This window comes from Leptidea sinapis, chromosome 1, assembly GCF_905404315.1.
Source record: "Leptidea sinapis chromosome 1, ilLepSina1.1, whole genome shotgun sequence".
NCBI classification, from domain to species: Eukaryota; Metazoa; Arthropoda; class Insecta; order Lepidoptera; family Pieridae; genus Leptidea; species Leptidea sinapis.
The window spans coordinates 14,776,025-14,795,000 of NC_066265.1; the positions used below are offsets into that span (position 1 = coordinate 14,776,025).

At 39.8% G+C, this 18,976-nt stretch overlaps 1 protein-coding gene across 1 annotated transcript in view; it reads left to right on the forward strand.

Annotated features, from left to right (window-relative positions):
• Positions 1-18,976, forward strand: part of LOC126967025 (uncharacterized) — a 49,135-nt gene that overhangs the window by 13,128 nt on the left and 17,031 nt on the right. The window contains exons 2-7 of the mRNA XM_050811342.1: positions 3,949-4,136; positions 4,873-5,018; positions 6,229-6,371; positions 10,676-10,794; positions 16,762-16,896; positions 18,618-18,788. Coding sequence (XP_050667299.1) covers positions 3,949-4,136; positions 4,873-5,018; positions 6,229-6,371; positions 10,676-10,794; positions 16,762-16,896; positions 18,618-18,788 — 902 coding nt within the window. The remainder of the gene's footprint in view (positions 1-3,948; positions 4,137-4,872; positions 5,019-6,228; positions 6,372-10,675; positions 10,795-16,761; positions 16,897-18,617; positions 18,789-18,976) is intronic.

Below are 18,976 nucleotides of genomic sequence, written 5' to 3' on the forward strand. Positions count from 1 at the left end.
CTCCTCCACTTTGTAGAACAGGTTGACTACAACATAAGTGAATGATATTAGCCACATTTCATCAATAATATAATACTAAATAATTTACAAAGAAAATAACTCACTTGATCATTTTTTCAACCTCATTACATACAAAGCAGAGTTCCATATCGTTATGTTTAATTTTCCAAATGATGAGAATATAATAATATTATTTGTATAAGAGAATAAATAAACTAATAACTAAACTGAACTAATATTTATGTATTTCTTCATAGCTACCTACTTATTGTTAAAATTATATTTCTTATAATTTTCTGTTTCTAAAATTTTCTTCGTAACATTGTATAAAATCTTTTTAATGTCCTTATAACTTTCATTATTGTCGATTGTATAATATTTTAATCTATAATCAGCGTATTTCCATTGTTCTTGTGCAGGCGTGTTTTTTATTTTATTGAGATCATAGATTTCTATTTTAACCAAATGTGATGCATTTCTTCCGTCATCTGCATTAGTTGTAATGTAAATACTTCCATTCTCCTGTGCTCTGGATATTGATGATGATATTTTCTTTTGTTTTGTTTTTTTCACTTCGAATAATGCATCTATATTTTCATTTGAGCTGGCCCTCTTCAAGGATTTAAGTTGAGGAACTTTTAATGAATCCTGACTATCTTCAGACAAGGGATAGTAAAATGTTTTATATGTATTTTCTTCCATTGTTGGGTTGAATGCATTCTACAACAACAATAAGACTGCTTTAGAATAGTATTATACATACATATCTTAATATAACAAATGATATAACTTTTTAATTTCAAAGTGAATAATAGATAAAACTTACCTCCATTGCAGCAAATCACTCAACAATTACACAAGACACAAAATATATAATAATTTGACTGAATACGCCACTTCAATGATTATTTTTCTGAACAGTTCTAGCATTTTATACTAAAATATCGTAAAAGTAAATTTGTTTATGATTAGTACTGGTTTTTAAATATTGTGATGAAACATAATGGCACTTAAATGATAAGTTCAATTATTGATAGTTTAATGGAGTCAACATTTCCAGATTGTACTAATGACTACGTAAGTATGTAGGTACAAAGTTCGTTTTCAATCAGCTTTTATATTATAATAAAATTGATGAAAATATAATTTCATCAAATGTTCATAGATTTATATTTGAATCGCTTGTAATGATATTTTGTTTTATTGTAACCATATAAGTTTTAGATACATGAATAAGATACATTAAAGCCTTATTTATTGAGTGCTTATGTTATTATGATCCACATAACTATTCAATCCTCGCAACTGACAAGACCCTGTTCTCAACTAATATGAATACAATCGAGATACAGAATTATTTGAACAAAATCGATCCCAGTATTAAAAATAATGTTTACGCGGCAAACCGATTGCCGATATATGTTGTAACGCCCTGTTATATTGTCAGCAATTTAGATAGTGATAATAAGCCAGGCACTCACTGGGTTGCAATACACATTGATGAGCAGGGTATTGGACAATACTTCGATTCATATGGTCGTCCACCTCAGGGATTCCAGCTGATGTTTTTACAAAGGAATTGCAGAATGTATAACTACAATACTGCAAGAGTACAGAATGAATATACCGCAGTGTGTGGCGAGTACTGCATAATGTATCTATACTTTAAGTTTAATAAGAAGAGTTTGAATGATTTCATCAAATATTTTGAAAATGATACAATCTGCAATGATGTTTTATTATATACTTTATTTAAATCATGTTTTAAAAATAAATAATAAATACAGAAACTGTCTTTTTAATCGTAGTAACGAATGTGATAGAGGTAATTAGTAAATTACCTGTATCACGTTCATGGAAATTTAGACATTGAGTCGCTCACCAATCATTAGCTAAATGACCAGTGATTATTAATGATTATGGATCTGTTTAATTTAAAAAGCTAACTTTGAAACTATAAGAGATATCGAAAAACGGATCAGCGCAATCGCTCGGAAATACATCAAAACCCCCAGTTTGACACCAAACTTCTTTTTTTTTTTTTTTAGTAGGCATCACGAGCAAGTGAGCCAGAATCGAGGAGCCAGAACCGGCGAATCCCTACTACTGTGAGCCAGAACCGGCGAATCCCTACTACTTACGACAAATGGTGTTTCTTTGTGGTAAACGTGCAAACTTGAGGCTTCTGGGGGTTAAATTAGACAAGGTTCAATTTACCCCATTCCGCGACCTTCTCAAGAGAGGACTCGATAGAAGACACAAGTTTCTCCCGGCACTGGTCGCCGATTTTCCGAGTCTGTCGTCTGCATAGCAATGTATGTTGGAAGTGTCCAGTGGGAGATACACACAGCCTTGGGGCACTCTAGCGTTCACGGGCTTCGAGTTCGAGCAATATCCGTCGACTGTCGATTCGTCAAGCAAGGTGCTTCTCTCCTTGGCACAGTCTTGCGGAGAGAGAGAACTTTTAAAATCATAAAAAATCATCGCTCTAAATTCTTGTCGACTTAATTCCATTTTCGTTGCGTACGTAGTACTTTGATGTGTGATAAAAACAATTGACTAATGATTTCCCGCAACTTTTTTTTTATTACTAAGAAGGTTGTTATGTTTCAAAAAATATAACATTCGAAATTCAAATAGTTCCATTCCTTCTAGTAAGTTGAAAGTTTTTTTTTCACGTAGGTACAACCAAGCTGTGGAATGAGCTTCCTTGAGCAGTGTTTCGTCGACGATACGACATAGGTACCTTAAAAAAAGCGCTCACCTTCCTTAAAAGCCGGTAACGCTTCTGTGATTTCTCTGGTGTTGCAAGAGAATGTGGGCGGCGGTGATCACTTAACATCAAGTGAACCTAACTCACAAAAGTGTTTGACGCCTATTCGATAAGTAAATAGTGGCATCACAAATAAAAAAAAATCCATCTGATTTGTAAATCCGAGTATAATGATTGCAATAAAACATAGCTGTTACAAGGAAAAGCAAGTACTGGTTAATTGTCTAATTGATTGTTCGACCTGCATATCTCACGAGGTCATTTAAACGATCAATTATAAACTTCTAATAAACAATTATATGCTACTGTTATATTATGATGCCCAGAGAAGTGACAGCTGCTCCAACATGCAGGGATACAAAGTCGTGTACGAATAAGTTTTAACTTTCACACACAAATGACAAAAGTTTCACCCAAAAATACATAGTTATAATATTTTTGGAGTTTATTGGAGTTTTTTTAAATAGCGCATGGTATGAAATATAGATGGTTAGTCAAAGCTAACGTTAACAAAAATTGAAGGGTCGCATTATCTCTGAGTAATATACTCGCACGTCTTATAGCGCTCCCCGCTCTGTTAATGTGAATATTTAGATTATACATCCTTATATATATATATGTACAATTGTATTATGTTAATTAATTAATTACATATATAACATGGTAATATAATCATCAATATATTATATAATGGTAGTATATATTATAATCAATTCATTTTTTAACTTTTCTTATGTATGTTATGTATGTACGTTGTCCTGTACACATGTGTTAAATTTGAAAAATCGATCCAGACTTTAGGAGATCACTAACATACGTAGGAGAATTATTATATGTCGACTGTATTGAGAATCTAAACCAATCTCAAATTCACTGTAACACTCTAAAATCAACAAAATCGGTCCAGCCATTAGGAGGTAGTTCACTGTCAACACACGTACAGAAGAATTATATCTATACATATATATGAAGAATTATTTTTAGATGGACCATGAGCATCTATTTTCCATACTTCTTTATCCTCTATATATTCATTGATAGGAAAGTATGTCTATGATCTACAATTGCTCGCTTACTCCTCGGTTCGTGAGGGAGCAAGTGCATTATCATGTTATGCCTCAAGGTCAGGAACGGTATCGCGGTGTTGCTCACAGTTGTTGGTTGGATGGTTCCAGAGTGCCTGCTGTCGTTGAAAGAAGACTTTGGCAGCCCCGCGCCGGTGCTCCTCCATAACAGCAGTCTGCTGGCACCCACCACCGATGGACACGTGGCGCTACGTCGCGCTGACACCATCACCGCCGCGTGTCCTGGCCGGGGCAAGTTCGTGGTTCTTGGCGACCAGCTCACAGAATACACCACAATCGTAAGTAAGATATGCAATTACTTATTGAAAGTCAAAAACTAACATCCATTTGGAAATTCATGCCTCAGACCTGAGAAGAATGGGCGCAAAAAAAAATATTATAGAGCCTGAGGGCGGTGGCCCCATTCCCAATCTGTGGTATCATTAAGAAAGTCATATATGTTATACCTAGTAACCTTTACCATACAAACTTTTTTAACAACTCTTTTAAATTTTGTAAGACATTTGTTTTGTACATTTTCTGGGATCATATTGTAGAAGCATATACATCGCCCAATAAAACAATTTACTAACTAGTTAGATTTCGGGAGTGAGCGATTGGGTTTTTACAAATAGAAATTAAAATTAATATTATAGAATCGAAATAAGAGTTTATTATTTACGACCCGGACTTACAGAGTTTGATGCAAGACTGATCTTAATAACTAAAATATAAATGCAGAATGTAACTTAAAACTATCTTACCAACTACTGTTACAATAACAAGTCGCCCGGAAGGGCCGACTGATAAGAGAAGTGCTGCGTTAGGCTCTACCGCAGCGTGAGAGCTTAAGGCTCTGTTGCACTATGGGGTAGGATATATAACTAACTCGACTTAACCGAGTAGTAGGCATAACAAATTTATGTTTGTTTCTCGTGTTAACATTATGATTGTCACAGTTTCTAGCAAATTCCTCAATGTGCTTATGAACATACAGAACATTATCAAGAATTATTCTTAATTTGTTCACATTAGAGTCTCCAGTGCGTGTCGGCAACAAACTTTAAAGACCCGGCGTCAGGATGGAGCGGCACTCTCGAGCAGGTGAGGTGCAGTGCGCCGCCCTGGTACCAGGCCGTGCCCACGGGCCGGCTGTGCCACTCCAGGAACAAGATGTACCGGTAACGTACCAATCCCTAAGCCAACTGTCCGGTAGCTACATCGCTTATAATTCTTGGTATATTTGTTGATCTGTCAAAGTGTCTGGTGCACCCCACCGCGTGCATCGCACTGCTTCTGGAATTGTTGGGGACCCAATGGGAGGACATGTTGTTATTTTTACATTAACATGAATGTTACGTTGACAGTTAATTGGTTTTTTATGTGAATTTGGAACTAAAGATTGATTATTGAAATGCATATTCAGGATCAGATTGATATTAGATAGATAGATTGACATGTGAAATTAAGTCTGAATTCTAAGTAATTTTAGAGTAGAGATCGGATTTTTAAAGAAGATGTACATCTCTTTATTACAGTGTTCCTCAAAGGTGCTTTTTTGTGGGCTTTTATTTTAATATTTTCTTTAATTAACGCTTGTGTTACACATTTAAATAAATCACTTTTTAGAGATAAAAAACGCGTGTAATTGTTACTGTGTTTTTTACATTAGATTTTCCTGAAAACATTCATTTTTATTATTAATTTAGTTAACCCGACGTTTCGAGACCTTTCCAGATAACATCCCCCTGAAAACGTTTGCAACGCAAAATATAATGTAAAAACACAGTTACAAATACACATAGCGTTTTAGTCCTTTTTTATATTGTATATTTTTAATAAAAAGAGCGAAAAAGAGAAAGCTGGGAGAGTTTCTTGCGCTGCTTCTTCTCAAAGCGCCATTTGTTTCCGACGCGGTTGTTGTATCTAGTATATAAGAAATGACATCAAAAATAATTTTAAACGAATGAATTTTGGGAAAATAAATGCATTTTATGTTTTTTTATTCTATTTTTGTTTATATTTTTTTGTTTCTGTTCTCCTTATATCATTGTATTTGTTATTGAACTATGGATACGTATGTCTGAATTAAATTATATTAAGGCATAAAAGGCATTTCTTTATAATTCTATTTGATGTCATTTCTAATATACTAGATACTAATACCGCTTCGGAAACTGGCGCTCTAATGGCGCTCTGATAGAGATGAAGCGGCGCAAAAACACTCCCAGCATTCTTTTTTGCGCTCTTTTTCATCGAAACTACAACATTGTATTGTCTAAAATAATCATAATCTAGTCCGAGGCTGTCCGATCACTTAGATATTCAGCTGTGGAGTAATATGTATTTATTGTTATTATTTTATTTATATATTTTATTAAATACCAACAGAGTGGGGTACAACGTGTCGAACACGTTCTACCCGCTTTACGAGCTCTGCTTCGACCACGGCCGCCTCACCACGCTGTTCTCCAAGTACCAGCTGTCTCCTGGCAGCTACTACGGCCAGATCGCCAAGCGGCCTGCCTTCATCGGTGAGTCTTGAGGACAAACAAGACAAACAATTACAAAGCAGTTCCGCTCAGTTTTCATAAGAAATCAAGGACGGCTTGGAAATTGCGCTCTTCAGCCCGCTACGGCGTCCTAAAAACTGAGAGTGCTAAACACATTTATTGCAGTACATACTCGATTACAACAGAATATGAACAGCAGACATTCTTAGACGCTGTAATGTAGCGTCTATCGATCTTAGTACACCAAAGAGGTGCATTCCATAGCTCGGAAGTTCTTTGAAAACCGCTCTTTAGAAGAACAACACACATCCACGGTATGGCGAAGCTGATATTCGAGCTTTGGGCTGGTAGCTGGGATTCATCGGTAGAAATAACACTGAAATGGATATGGTAGAAAATTTACAATGTAGCGACATCTCTACGCAACGTCAATCTATTTAGTCGTTCTCATAGAACTGAATCCAAGACACTCAGGCAGCTTTGCGTTACACGCAGTCTAATGGTTCGAGCTGATAGATAAAGTAATAGGAGCCATTCATTTTGTCAATTTTCTGTTGGTTTTTTTTTTGTTTTTGTAGTTGCATATATTTTTTTTATGGAATAGGAGGACAAACGAGCGTACGGGTCACCTGGTGTTAAGTGATCACCGCCGCCCACACTCTCCTGCAACACCAGAGGAATCACAAGAGCGTTGCCGGCCTTTAAGGAAGGTGTACGCGCTTTTCTTGAAGGTACCCATGTCGTATCGTCCCGGAAACACCGCACAAGGAAGCTCATTCCACAGCTTCGTGGTACGAGGAAGAAAGCTCCTTGAAAACCGCATTGTGGAGGACCGCCACACATCCAGATGGTGGGGATGATATCGTAACTTGTGGCGTGTCGTGCGAAGGTGAAATTCGGCGGCAGGAATCAGGTTGAACAGCTCTTCGGAACACTCCTCGTGATAAATGCGGTAGAAGAAGCCCTTCACAGAGTACTGGATCCCCGACAATTCGAGCTGCTCTGCGTTGCACGCGGTCAAATGGATCGAGCTGATACTGGGGTGCGCCAGACCAGAGATGACAGCAATACTCCATGTGAGGCCGGACCTGCGCTTTGTAGAGCGCTAGAATGTGGGCCGGCTTGAAGTATTGCCGTGCTCTATTTATGACGCCCAGTTTCTTTGAAGCCAGTATGGCTTTGCCCTCCAGATGGCCACGGAATTGGCAATTGCTCGAGATTTCGAGACCCAGTATTCCGATACTAGGCGAGGCTTTAAGGGAAGTGTTCTCGAAGAGCGGTGATACGGCAAATGGGGTTTTTTTAGTGGTTAATGCGCAAACTTGAGTCTTCTGGGGGTTAAATTGGACAAGGTTCAACTTACCCCATTCCGCGACCTTCTCGAGAGAGGACTCGATAGAAGACACAAGTTTCTCCCGGCACTGGGCGACGTTTTCCCGAGAGAGACCTGCATGGCCCGCGTATACGGCATCACCAGTGCTGTCGTCTGCATAGCAATGCATGTTGGCGGTGTCCAACATATCATTGATATGCAGAAGAAACAGCGTGGGAGATAGCACACAGCCTTGGGGCACTCCAGCGTTCACGGGCTTGCGATTCGAGCAATAACCGTCAACATCGACCTGTATGCTGCGCCCAGTGAGGAAGCTGGACGTCCACTTGCATAAGCTCTCGGGAAGCCCAAATGATGGCAGTTTTGCGAGGAGCGCCTTGTGCCATACACGATCAAGGGCCTTCGCTATATCCAGACCAACTGCCAGGCCTTCCCCCTTGCTTTCAATAGCCGCCGCCCATCTATGTGTTAGGTATACCAGAAGATCGCCAGTCGACCGACCATGGCGAAAGCCGTACTGCCGGTCGTTGATCAACTGGTGACCCTCAAGGTATACCAAGAGCTGGCGGTTAATTATGCTCTCCATGATTTTGGAGAGTAGGGAGGTAATAGCAATAGGCCTGTAGTTTGCCGGATCCGAACTGTCTCCTTTTTTTGGGATCGGATGGACAAGGGCTGACTTCCATGAATCAGGGACTACGCCTTTTGAATAAGAGTGCCGGAATAAACGCGTTAGCACCGGCGTCAACTCAGGGGCACACGTTCTAAGCACGATTGGAGAAACGCCATCCGGCCCGCTCGACTTCCTGACGTCCAACGAAAATAGAGCTCGCCTAACAGTTTTCTGTCGGAACTGTACTTCAGGCATGGAGCTCTGACACCGCGGGATGGTCGGCGGTGTTTTTCCGTTGTCGTCTAGAGTCGAGTTGGATGCAAAAAGAGTGCACAGGAGATCGGCTTTCTCTTTTGCCGTATGGGCCAGGGTGTCATTCCTCATGTGCAACGGCGGCATGGACGGCTAGTTGAAGTTACCAAGAGCAGCTTTCGACAACGACCAGAACTTGCGTGTTCCGGTCGGGTAACTGGAAAGCTGCTCGCCAACTTTGACGACGTGCTTCGATTTCGCACGGGCGATTTGCCGCTTAAAAAATCTGGAGGCACGGTTATATTTCCTCTTCAGAACTTTGAAGATCCTTTGAGCCCAGCGCCGCAACCCAAGTTCGATACGCCTGTTTTTTGCAGTCAGATGCTGCTTTAACTGACGCATCGAACCAGGGCTGTGATCTGCCACCGATCGGTACTACAGAGCTTGGTATAAAAATATCCATGCCCTGCAGTATCACATCGGCTACTGCAACGGCGCAGGCACTAGGATCATCCGAAGGGAAACAAACCCTGCCCCAAGGGTAGGATGCAAAAAAGGAAGGCATCCCAATCTGCTGACTTGTAGTGCCAAACGCGGCGGTTCGCTGGTGGTCTGCGACGTTGGCGTCGGATAGGCACTACACTCCTGACCAGGCAATGGTCGGACGTTCCGAGAGGGGCGTCGACAGAGACCTGGTAACCATCGGGATGTGTAGTCAGCAGAAGATCTAGTAAGGACGGCATGTGGCTATCCACATCTGGGAGCCGCGTCGGCGACTCAACCAATTGGGACAGACCATACGCCAATGCAAAATTATGCACAGATCGCCCTGCGTAGTCTGTGGTACGTGATCCAAGCCATTCGGCATTGTGCCCGTTGAAATCACCCAAGACTACGATTTCAGCGGAGGGGATCTGAGCAAGCACGTCATAAAATGCCGCTTGAACGCAGCCCATGAGGTGATCCGTTTCTGCGTTACCACTATGGGACCTGTAGACACACACATAGATGCGGACGCGGTCCTCTAAATCTACGCGGAGCCAGAGAGTAGACAGGTCCCTACCCTCAAAATTGCCGAGACGGCGACAGCAGATATCCTCCCTAACGTACACACATACCCCAGCATGAGGCATGAAATTATGCTCAATTTTGTACCCGGGGTACGTTAAATATGACGTATCGCTAGGTCGAGATATCTGCGTCTCCGTAAGGAAACATAAGGCCGGCTGCGCCGTCTCAAGGTGGTGGTGGACGGCGTTTAAGTTGGAGTGAATTTCCCGGATGTTACAAAAGTCCACATTAAGCGTGGAGCGGGGTGCCGTGGTGTTGGTGTTGTGTGTTGTGTGTTCAAGTGAAAATACCTTAAGATAGGGTTGCTTCCTCATCTACCAGGCGCAATAATTCACTGTCCTGACTCAGAGTAAGTATAGGTGTAGGTTATCACGTGCTATTCTCCAGAACTCGACTTCAAAATAAGACCAGGCAAAATAGGCGTAAAATAGATGTACGCCTATTTTGCCTGGTAGGGTTTTGAGTGGCTTATGTTGCCATCCCAACTCCTCAAGAAAGTTAATCAAACCTTGTTGTCACACATAACCTCGGGGATAGTCGTATGTGACCCCAAGTGTTTGGTCCAGTATGTGGCCACACGTCGGCACTCCAGTATGATGTGTGCGGTGTCTACCTCCATGCAAGCCCTGCAAAGGGGACTGTTGGTGACAGATTTATTAAACACATGCTTATCAAAGCCGTGACCTGTTATCAAATGAGTAACTGAGTAACACTAATAACATTACGTAAATTAATTACGTAATAAGCTTGCGAGAATGCTATTTTAATCTTTGGTATAAGTAAAAAAACTTTGGATGTGGATAATAGATATTTATCTATTATTAGTTTTCTACTTTGTCTCCCACTATTGATGATAATTTAATAACAATAATAACGTACCGGAAGACGCAGTGTTGGTAGGCCCCCCCCACAAGATGGACCGACAATCTGATCAAGATCGCCGGACCGATGGTAGTGGAAATCTTTGGGGAGGCCTTTGTCCAGCAGTGAATGTCTTGCGACTGATGATGATGATGATGTTAGTGAGAGTGTCATGTGCGCGTGTGATCGTTCCAGAGGGGGGTCTGTTCGGCAAGGTGAGCATGTCGCGGCTGTACAAGGTGGAACACCAGCGCAGCCGGCTGCGAGACATCCTCGGCGAAGGCATGGAGCACCGCTACATCACGCAGCAGGAAGTCTGTCCTATAATTATTACAGCCTTTAATTTCTCCCGTTAATTATTTGAACTATATTACTCAACGCATTCCTACATTGCGCTTTACCAGAGGTAGTGCCTTTTTCTACGGTGAATCAGTAATGTGTAAGCACTATTGTGTTTCGGTTGGAAGGCCAAGGTCGCTACAGTTAGGCTATTGGGCTAATGAGACTGAACATCCTATATGCGATGCGATGCCGCAGATAATTATTAGTTCTTAATAATCCTGAACTGTGGGGATCAGCAGCTGATATTCAGAAAATTTTTGTATGACAAAATAGAGCCATATATAAATTAAATCCTCGTGATTCACTGAGAGGTTTATCTACACAAATCAATATTTTGACAGTTGCTTCCCAATACATGTATTACAACATTATGTACGTTCAAAAATTTAGATACATTAAAAAAAATGATTATCATCATAATACAAGAGGTAGAAATAAACTTGCTGTTCCAACTTTCAGACTTCATAAAAGTGGTCTCTCATTCATGGAGAAATGTATACAAATATAATATAATAAACTCCCACGTCATGTAATTGAACTTCCGTTATATAAATTTAAGCTTTTTATTAAGCAAATTTTAATGAGGAAAGCGTATTATAAAGTTCAGGAATATATAGACGATAAAAATGTATGAATATGAAAACTGTAAAAGGAGGACTTGCTGCTGGGAAAACTTGCTGGATTTCTTGCCGATTTTTCTCAGAACAAGGTCTCGTGGTAGTTTCTTGGACCGATGATATAAAATTGACTTCCATATAAAGGGTACAGATTTTTACCTACATGAATAAACTTGGCAGACCGTGGGTCACACCCTTCCCGTCACTTTTTCTCAAAAATTGTTTTTTTAAATAGGTATTACATTTGAATGTTTAAGTTTGCCATATCTCTTCCATTCTTCCATATCAAAGTTCAAACGACAATCTCATAATCTATGTAATTATGTAAGAGATATCCATATAGATATGTATTGACTCATCACAATATCCATGAAACCATAAGGCGTATAGACTTGAAAATATACGGAGTACAGCCCATCTAAGATTCGGATTTAACGAAATTGTACCCACTACAGTTTTATTGTATTATTAACAGATCAACGTGTGTAGTATCATAGTAATCTGAATCTATTTTGATCCCCTAATACTCCTGTGATTTGGCTATAGTCTGTGCTTTATGCTGAGCAATAAATGTGTGGAACCGTGATTATGTAGGGATTGCCTCTAGCAAGGAGAATTATCTCCTTAGTGAGAAAAGTTGAAAAAGTGACCAGCTAATGCTGTGAACAGTTCAAAAAGATTCCACGATCGCGGTGGTGTAGGCACAGGTAATAGTATGAAGTTTGGTGAATGAAGCAATTGTAAACAAATTGACGTATGCCGAGTTAAAAAATTTAATATTACTGTCGACTAAAGTAGTTTATTATTGAAAATTTCAGCAACATACGTGTACAAAATAATGTAGTAAATATAACCTTAAAGAATTATTATAGGGAAACGTGCACCTGAGTGATTCGTATTATTTTTTATGCCACCCTAATGTTTGATTTTATTTTAGCATAATAATTTTTCTAACAATAGAAGCCCATTTATTTCTTAATTACAGTAACGTTTTTATAGATGTGCCTCTTGGTAATACAAAGGTATTAAAACTATTCTTGATAATGTTATGTATGTACATAGGCAATTTAGTGAATTTGCTAAAAACGGTCATAGCCATAATTTTAACAACAGGAAAAGACATAAGCATGTAATGCATGCAGCTAGGCTAAGCCGAGTTAGTAATTCTCTTGTGGGACGATGTATATGCTTTTTACAACAATATCCCAAGAAACGGTGAAAACAAATGTATTACGAAACGCCTCTTATTGATACCACAGATTGGGAATGGAACGACTGCCAGGCTATCGACTAGCTAGACGAGGATCAGGCTAATAAAGAATAAGTTTAATTGTACGATATTACATTGTATATTATATTTTTTACGAAAATACACAAGCCCGCTAAGTTAGTGCGCCCGTTCTTTTCAGGACTGAGGCAGTCTTTTTGGAATTGGTGGTGGTAGTTTTGGACTTCAATCTATCAATAAGTGATATCCTATTAAGAAAAAAAGTATTTCAATTTGAATTTGAACATAAAATTTCCATAAACGATGTGTCCACCATTAACAAACACCTACTTTTAATTTATACTTCGTGAATCATTCTACTTCCTATGTTATATCACCTGATAAAATTCCCTGTATTCATTATCATAGTCAATAGAATCACAAGAGCGTTAGAAAATCGAAAGCACATTGGCCGGCGAGGATCGAACCGGGGGCTCCGTGGTGAGAGTCAGCGGTTCAACCATTGCGCCACGGACACTTGGTTTCAGTCAAATTGGCGACAACTCTTCCGAATCATCTAATGCATTTAGAAACAAGAAACGGCGCATATGTAAATGCGTTTGCGACATTGCATTAAGAAATCAAGAAGTCAGATTATTCTTATTGAAGGTCTTGTGTTTTGCTTTTAATACTGGTTCACAAGAGCTGGGTGTCAATATAATCAAGTAGGAAGGTTCGCAGTAATTGAGATAACACTTAGTTATTTAAGACCAAATTACTGGCTGAGAAATATTGGTAAGCCAGGAGTGTCATTTTCCATCAATTCGTGTTACTCGTCTTGTCACTTCTGTAAATTCTGCTTGCTCCTGTTGGGTAAAACTGCCCAGTACGCGAGCTAATTTGAATAGATTCAACGATAAAACCGGAAGCAAGTACAGAACAAGTAGGTGTGCACCTCCCAGTATTTTAATGTGTACGAGGTTTAATGGATCATGACCCACAAGTATAATATATTGTTGCGTAGCAACCCTTCGAAGTATATGACGAGAGTTGTCAGACTTCAAGACATTGTTAATTTCAACTGCTCCGTCAGCAATACTCGTAGCTCAGCGGAAAAGTGTTTACTTTAGACGCTGAACGATTTTACTGGTTGCATTGCCGTGATGATGTGGAAGACTGGTGCCGAAAATGCAAGAGTTGTGCTGCTGTCAAAGGACCTCAGACCCGGAGCAGAGGAGCTATGAAGTTGTACAATGTTGGGGCTCCGTGGGTAAAAGGCATAAAAAAGGCATTTATTTTCTCAAAATTGATTCCTTTAGAATTCTTTTTGATGTCATTTCTTATACTACTAGATACTACTACCGCTTCGGAAACAAATGGCGCTCTGAGAGAGAAGAAGCGGCGCAAGAAACTCTCCCAGCATTGTTTTTTTTGTGCTCTTTTCAATAAAAATATACAATATTGTACAGTTGCTATAAAATAATCACAATCTAGTCCCAGGCTGTCCGATCATTTAGATATTCAGCAGTGGAGTAATAGGACTTACGACAGAGCCATTTTTTTATAAAACATTTAAATTTATTTATAGATAATGCCTGAACAGTGGCTGGGACTTTATTGTAGAAGTGTATACATTTACCCTTAAAGCTATTATGTATCTTATGAAGCCTACTAGAATTAGTTACAAGCAATCCCTTATTTCTAGTGTTATAATAATGAAAATCACTATTAAGAGCAAAAAGGTGACGATTTTTGTGAACATATATTAAATTTTCATAAATGTACTGACAATAAACAGTCATAATATTTATTTCTTTAAATTTTTCTTTGAGAGACTGTCTATAACCAAGCTGATATATAGCACGAACAGCTCTCTTTTGCAGAGCAAACACTATATCAATGTCAGCAGCATGACCCCATAGTAATATACCGTACGTCATGATGCTGTGAAAATAACTAAAGTACACTAATCTAGCGGTCGCAACATTCGTGTACTCTCTAATCTTTCTAACTGCATATGCCGCAGAGCTGAGTCTATCTGCTAGATGGGTAATATGTGGACCCCACCCCCACTTTTTATCTAACGTGATACCCAGGAAGACCGTAGTGTCCACAAGTTCCAATCTCTGGTCATTTATAAGTACGTTGGTTTGTACCTCCGCTGTGTTTGGTGTAATGAACCGTAAACACTTTGTTTTTTTACTGTTTAAGTGCAGATTATTCGTCTCAAACCAACGCACTATCTTTGAGAGTGCATTGCTTACCTCGTCATCAATATCCGCACGTCGCTTCACTTTAAAAATAAGTGAAGTATCATCAGCATACAATACAATCTCATGGCTATCATCTACCACAAACGGTAGATCGTTAATATATATAAGAAACAAGAAAGGACCAAGAATAGAACCCTGTGGAACACCTATTCACACAGGTTTACCCGAAGACCGTTTGCCATTTACATCGACTATCTGAACTCTTTCGCTTAAATATGATTTTAACAGATTTAGGGCTCTATTTTTCACTCCATAATGCTTTAGTTTTAGGAGTAAAGTTGGTGGTTGGTGGTATGGGGGTAGCTCTGGATATGTCCGGACCGTGCCCAGTCACCAAATGTGGAAACCGTTACATAATGGTGGTGATGGATTATTTCACGAAGTGGCCGGAAGCATTTGCTCTACCGAATCAAGAAGCAGTTACCGTTGCGACGAAGCTGGTGAATGAAGTTTTCTGCAGATTCGGTGTGCCTTTGGAGTTGCACAGTGACCAAGGGCGGAACTTCCAGTCACAAGTATTTCAAGAAGTTTGCAAGATCTTGGGAATCCATAAGACCAGAACTACGCAATATCATCCACAGTCGGACGGGATGGTGGAGAGGTTTAACCAAACATTGGAGCGACATCTGGCAAAAGTAGTGGACAGTCATCGGGATAACTGGGATGAGTACATTCCACTGTTTCTTATGTCGTATAGAAGCGCAATAGACGAGACGACAACGGTGACTCCTGCGTACGCCAGTTTTGGAAGGGAATTGAAATTGCCAGCTGATTTACTCTCAGGCTGTCCACCGGATACTCCGAAAAGTATAACAGAATATGTGGATGAGTTACGGAAAAGATGGTTGACATCTACGAGGAAATTAGAACAACTGGGCTTAAGGCAAGTGAACGGATGAAGACCCGCTACGATCGAAGAGCTAATATTCCTAGTTTTGAAGAGGGAACCCTGATTTGGTTACACAATCCTGTAAGGCGAAAGGGGAAGTCTCCGAAGCTCCAACCAAGTTGGGAGGGACCATACAAAGTAATCACAAGGATAAATGATGTGACTCTCAGGATCCAGCGTACCCCTCGAAGTCCCCCGAAAATCGTACATGTCGATCGGGTGGCTAAGTACTACGGAAGCAACGATGATCGGGACGATCATGTCTTGGGAGGGGGCAGTGTTGCGTAGCAACCCTTCGAAGTATATGACGAGAGTTGTCAGACTTCAAGACATTGTTAATTTCAATAGCTCCGTCAGCAATACTCGTAGCTCAACGGAAAAGTGTTTACTTTAGACGCTGTAGACCCGTGTTCGATACACCTACCAGTGTATGGATTTTTTTGGGTTTTGTGAAGTTAAAGGAAATTTCTAGTAAGTTAAGGATCAAATCGAACAGAAAAAAAGGGATGGAAATGTGTAAGCAGGATAAAAATAGTTAAAAGAATTTTCTAGTACAATTTAAATTTAAAGATGGAATGGGAGAATCATTTTGAAAAAAGAACGTATCCGGGGGTATATAAGCCATACTAAGCGTGGCCTACGGCAGTTCTAGTTCTGACTCGAAAGTGTAAAGAAGAAGAAGAAGAAAAGAAGAAGTAGTGAAAAGTGGAAGTGTTCCAAGAGGAAGAAGACAGAAGAAACTTAGTGTTCGGTGCGGTGTGACGCGTTGAAGGTAGCGCCGCCCACAAGAGGAACAGCGGCAGACCGGCGAAGTGCAAGTTCAGAAAAAGTGAACGCAAATAAAGACTCGTTCCTATAAGCGGAGTATTATTTCCAATCGCTGACCCACTCCCGTGTCAATATAAACGAATTCCCTGTCTGTAAAGTATTTAGAGGAAGTGTTTTGTACGCAGTTCCTGAATCGCGGACACCTGGCAGCTAAAGCCGACTTCCCGATGTCTGCAGAACAGCGAGGGACCTTCCACTACGCCAACGCGGCGCCGCAGTGGATGAGGGGCAACGCTGGCGACTGGGCCGCTCTCGAGGAGGTGAGTGTGTTCAGTGTCCACTGTTTGTCTGGTTGATGGCTGAGAAGCGAGCTGGTTGGTATGCCGCGCTCTCTGATATTATGACGGTCACGTTCAATTTTAGGGAGAGTCATACAATTGATAAGTAAGGGAATTTCGACCTTATGACTCCCCATTTAAGGTCAAGTACAACACACTACATAAAAGATAGCTTGATGTCTGCGACAGGTGTCAAACTGACATTCCTAGGGTTGACAGGATATAAAGAAAATGTCGATAATCCGGCTAAGTTTGAAAACGAACAGTTGCTCAAAACGTAGTGCATTTCGGCTATCTCCGTTTAAGATTATACCCGTCATCTGTCAATGTGTCAATGACTGCACGTTTCATTTCAAAGAAACGCATTTTGAAGTGAAAACTTCTTAAGCGGCGTTTAGCACTTTTCTTGGGATGTGAATAAAATATAAACTCGCGTCGTCTAAATTATGGATGAAAGATTTATACTTCTAACTATAGTTTGGCTATTTCAACTTAATGATCATATTATGTTTATTGGACCACTTGTTATCATTGTGATTGTCAAATTCAAATAAACTTTACTCAAATAGGCTTGAACTAAGCTCTTCAAAATTGTCACTATAAATATTTCTTTTAAGTTACTGAATTTACCATAAGTTCGTAAAAAGTTGAGATCGTGAGAAGAACATATAAGAAACACAACGGCCACTCTTTTCAATCAAATAGTGTTTTACAATGTCTGTAATATACATAACAAATTAGTTTGTAAGGTGCTACATCCAATATATTATGAGTCGTGCTAAAATAATAAAAATTATCTTATGAAAGGTAATAAAGAATTAAAAGTATAGTTATAATTTATCGTATATTGGATGCATCAACCTTTAGAGCTTGTGTCTCATTCAACAACAACTCATTTTCTGTGTAAGGATGCTTTGTGAACAGGATGGTCGTGATTTCTGTAATTATTAGTAATTTCATCCAACAGATACTAGATGATTCATTAACTATAACACGTCGACCTGGCACCACAAACCGCACCCGTTCACAAGTTAACGCACGCACCAGTCATCGTTCTTTTCGCACATATTTGAGGGAAGGAGACGATTCGACACATCACGTCGCCGCAAGCAATGCCATTGCGAAACTAAAACACCGCGAGGTCGTCGAGGATCGAATCTCAGCCGTGAAATATTTTTTCAGTTAAATTATTAGGTTTTTAAGCTTTGTAATTATCGAAGACTCTCCCTAAGTCGATATTTATACTTATATTTATTTGTTACTTAGTACTTTGTTTAATTTTTTATTTTATTTTTATTATTTTTAATTTCTTACCTAAATAATACCATACATACCTACCATAAACCTATTGTACCAGTTTTAGAGATTGACGATGATGATGCTGGTAATGAAGATGGTGAAAGAGTCGTTGAAATTATGGATGAAAGTTGAATTTTTCTGAGAGATAAATTTTTTAATGTAAAATAATTGTACCTAATAGCACTGAATTGTAAAATTTTTTACGTAATATAAATTGCCATTTTTGTTTAATTATCCACATAAATTAATTGTTCTTTATGCTGATAAATAAAGCAATTCGTGCGAAATTAATCCCTAACCATTCTAAAATATTCAAAAATGCACAACGTTAATGTTTTCTCTTCTGTGTGCTACCCGTATTTCTCTTAGAGAGTTTCGCTAGGCTGAAATCGTGTTTATCGCAGGCGGTGCGGCGTCGCGTGCGGGCTCGTAACGCGACGCGGGCAGTGGCGGTATACACGGGCACATTCGGCGTGTGCACACTGGCTGACAACCGCGGCGTACAGCGACCCGTCTACCTCGCCACCGACGAGAACAACAACGAAGTGGTGCCCGTCCCGCTCTACCTCTACAAGGTACACACCGGCTCACACTTTTTTTTTATGAAAATAAGGGACGAGACGAGCAGCACGTTCAGCTGATGGTAATTGATACGCCCTGCCCATTACAATGCAGTGAAGCTCAGGATTCTTGAAAAACCCAAACATTCTGAGTGGAACTACAATTACGCTCGTCACCTTGAGACGTAAGATGTTAAGTCTCA